Raw genomic sequence first — 2177 nt, 5'->3', positions numbered from 1 at the left:
GGGAGCTCTTCTTAATATTTTGACACCAAAATCATGTCGATACACCTTACCGACTGCGAGTAAAGCCACCCACGCTTTAACTTGACAGACTGTATAATCATTAATCCTTCATGAACAACTTGATTTTTCTTTCAATTTAAGGTATTTAAATGAGATTAAAATCAAATAAAAAATTCTATTTAACGTCCAATAATTACGTCAACGTGAAGAATTCCTGATAATAAAATCAAGAATCTAACGACCAAATTTGGACAAACACCATAAAATGTTCCTATTGCAGTCTGAAAAAGAAAAAAAAACTTTTGCCTCCTAAAAAAGAAAAGAAAGAATTTTCTCTTCTTCTGGCTAGAAGTAAAAAAGTGGAATTATAAATGAGAAGGCAGCCAACCAAATCCCCTTCCTTCAATTTTTTATTTCTTAGTTTTCTTTTTTTCTTATAATTATCAAATCACAATTAAAAAACATTTGCAAATAAATAATCACCAACGTTTCGGCACCCATACGGCAAAACATTTTTGTTTGCAAAGTAGTTAAACTTTAAGTAAGATAATCGACTTTTCAGCCAAAAAAAAGAGAGATGAGTTGTCAACTAAGCATGTAACAGTTGATATTTCAACGAAATAATTTCATTTTTAACCAGAAAGGATAAATATGTTTAAATTATTTGATTTTTAGGTTGCTTGGATCGTTGATCAGATGGTAGTAGTTCGTCCAAAGCCTGGAAAACCGACCTTGAACATAGACACAGTTCTTTTTGTAGAAAGAGGTCGTCGAGTCTTGGGTCGAGTTTTCGATGTCTTCGGTCAAGTAACAGATCCTCATTACTGTGTTCGTTTCAACAATTCCAAGCACATCGAAGAAAGTAAAATACAAGTCGGCATGAACGTTTATTTCTGTCCTAATACGGAATATACGACCGTGGTTTTTTTGCACGACCTCACAAAGTATGTAAACTGATAACTAAATTATTACAAATGCGTATAAAACGGCAAAATGATGAAATGTTTACGAAATATTGTATTATTACAGAATGAAAGCTTCTGATCCAACTGGTGATGATGAACCTCCAGAATTTTCAGACGATGAGGAAGAGCAAGCTTACTACCAAAATCTAAGAAAACAACAGAAAAATGACAAGGTGGATTCCGGGAGCGACATACCGAATAAACGAAAACGAACTATCGGACCGAAACCCAGTGGTGCAAAATCTGGAGGTCCAAAATCCGGATGGCAGTCCCATCATCCTTGGAATACAAAAAGAAACCCGCAAAATCAACACCAGGGCAGTGGGCATAGTCAGCCAAATCCAATTGACTCTCAACAACCTCGCAATTCTCAAAATTGGTACGGACCTCCAGCCTATCAGCAGAATCTCTGGCCTAGATTTCCACCATTTCCAAACCCTGCTTGGCCATCGATGTATTATTCTGCTCCAGCATATGGTGATACCAGTAGTAAGTGGTGAAATTAAAAAAAAAGACTCCGCACTGAAGAGTATGTATATTTAAATCTTGTAATCATTTAGATTTCAGATCTCCAATGTCGTTTCGACCACCTTTTCATCCTCCACCGTTTTCGAATAATATGCCCTGGAACTTGAGAAATCAATCTCAACCCCCACATAATATTCAAGCAGGAATACGACCAGCAGGAAATTTATTACCTTTAAGACCTCCACCACCTCCATCTTCATCTCCGCCTCCTCCTCCGCCCCCTGGTGTGTGAGGAACTGTAGGGTAATTAATTTAAAATAAATATTTTAAAATAACGATATATTTTGTATATAAGAGAAGCCTTCAATGAATGTAAAGATATAAGACCAAAAGTTAATAAACATTGTAACGCATTCTTTTAATATCTCAACTACAAAGAATCCTGCTCCTATCAAGTAGCTCATTTTATTTCAATCGCTCATAAGCGAGTTCGTTTATATTTTGTATGAAAATAGTTTTATCTTTTTGTAAAAACTTAAACCTAATTAATGTTAAAAATTGTTCAATAAGTTGCTGAATCATCACGTTAAAAACGAGTGAGCTTTGAATTCGCACATTTTCGGTTCATCCAGCTTGTCTTTTGCGATTGCTATATCGTTCTTTATCTCCCTTATTAATTCATCTGAAAAATAATTCTTTATTTAATATTCTAGTTACAAACCAAATATTGAGCAAAATATGCAA

The 2177-nt window shown here is 34.9% G+C and overlaps 2 protein-coding genes across 6 annotated transcripts in view; one reads left to right on the top strand and one right to left on the bottom strand.

Annotated features, from left to right (window-relative positions):
- Window positions 1–1905, top strand: part of LOC117167225 (H/ACA ribonucleoprotein complex non-core subunit NAF1) — a 9005-nt gene extending 7100 nt beyond the window's left edge. For 4 of the 5 annotated variants that reach the window (XM_033352000.1, XM_033352003.1, XM_033352001.1 and 1 more), the window contains 3 exons: window positions 676–944; window positions 1030–1454; window positions 1526–1904. In XM_033352000.1, the coding sequence (XP_033207891.1) occupies window positions 676–944; window positions 1030–1454; window positions 1526–1725 (894 nt within the window). In that variant the 3' untranslated portion in view covers window positions 1726–1904. Of the gene's footprint in view, window positions 1–675; window positions 945–1029; window positions 1455–1525 lie in introns of all 5 variants that reach the window. The other variant, XM_033351998.1, reaches the window with a different exon arrangement.
- LOC117167228 (riboflavin kinase) overlaps window positions 1800–2177 on the bottom strand; it is a 5726-nt gene continuing 5348 nt past the window's right edge. The window contains exon 4 of the mRNA XM_033352005.1: window positions 1800–2115. Coding sequence (XP_033207896.1) covers window positions 2015–2115 — 101 coding nt within the window. The 3' untranslated portion in view covers window positions 1800–2014. The remainder of the gene's footprint in view (window positions 2116–2177) is intronic.

The sequence above is a fragment of the Belonocnema kinseyi genome, chromosome 2 (assembly GCF_010883055.1).
Source record: "Belonocnema kinseyi isolate 2016_QV_RU_SX_M_011 chromosome 2, B_treatae_v1, whole genome shotgun sequence".
Lineage (NCBI taxonomy): Eukaryota > Metazoa > Arthropoda > Insecta > Hymenoptera > Cynipidae > Belonocnema > Belonocnema kinseyi.
The sequence above is the reverse complement of the archived record's forward strand: the minus strand, read 5'-3'. Positions and strand labels throughout refer to the sequence as shown.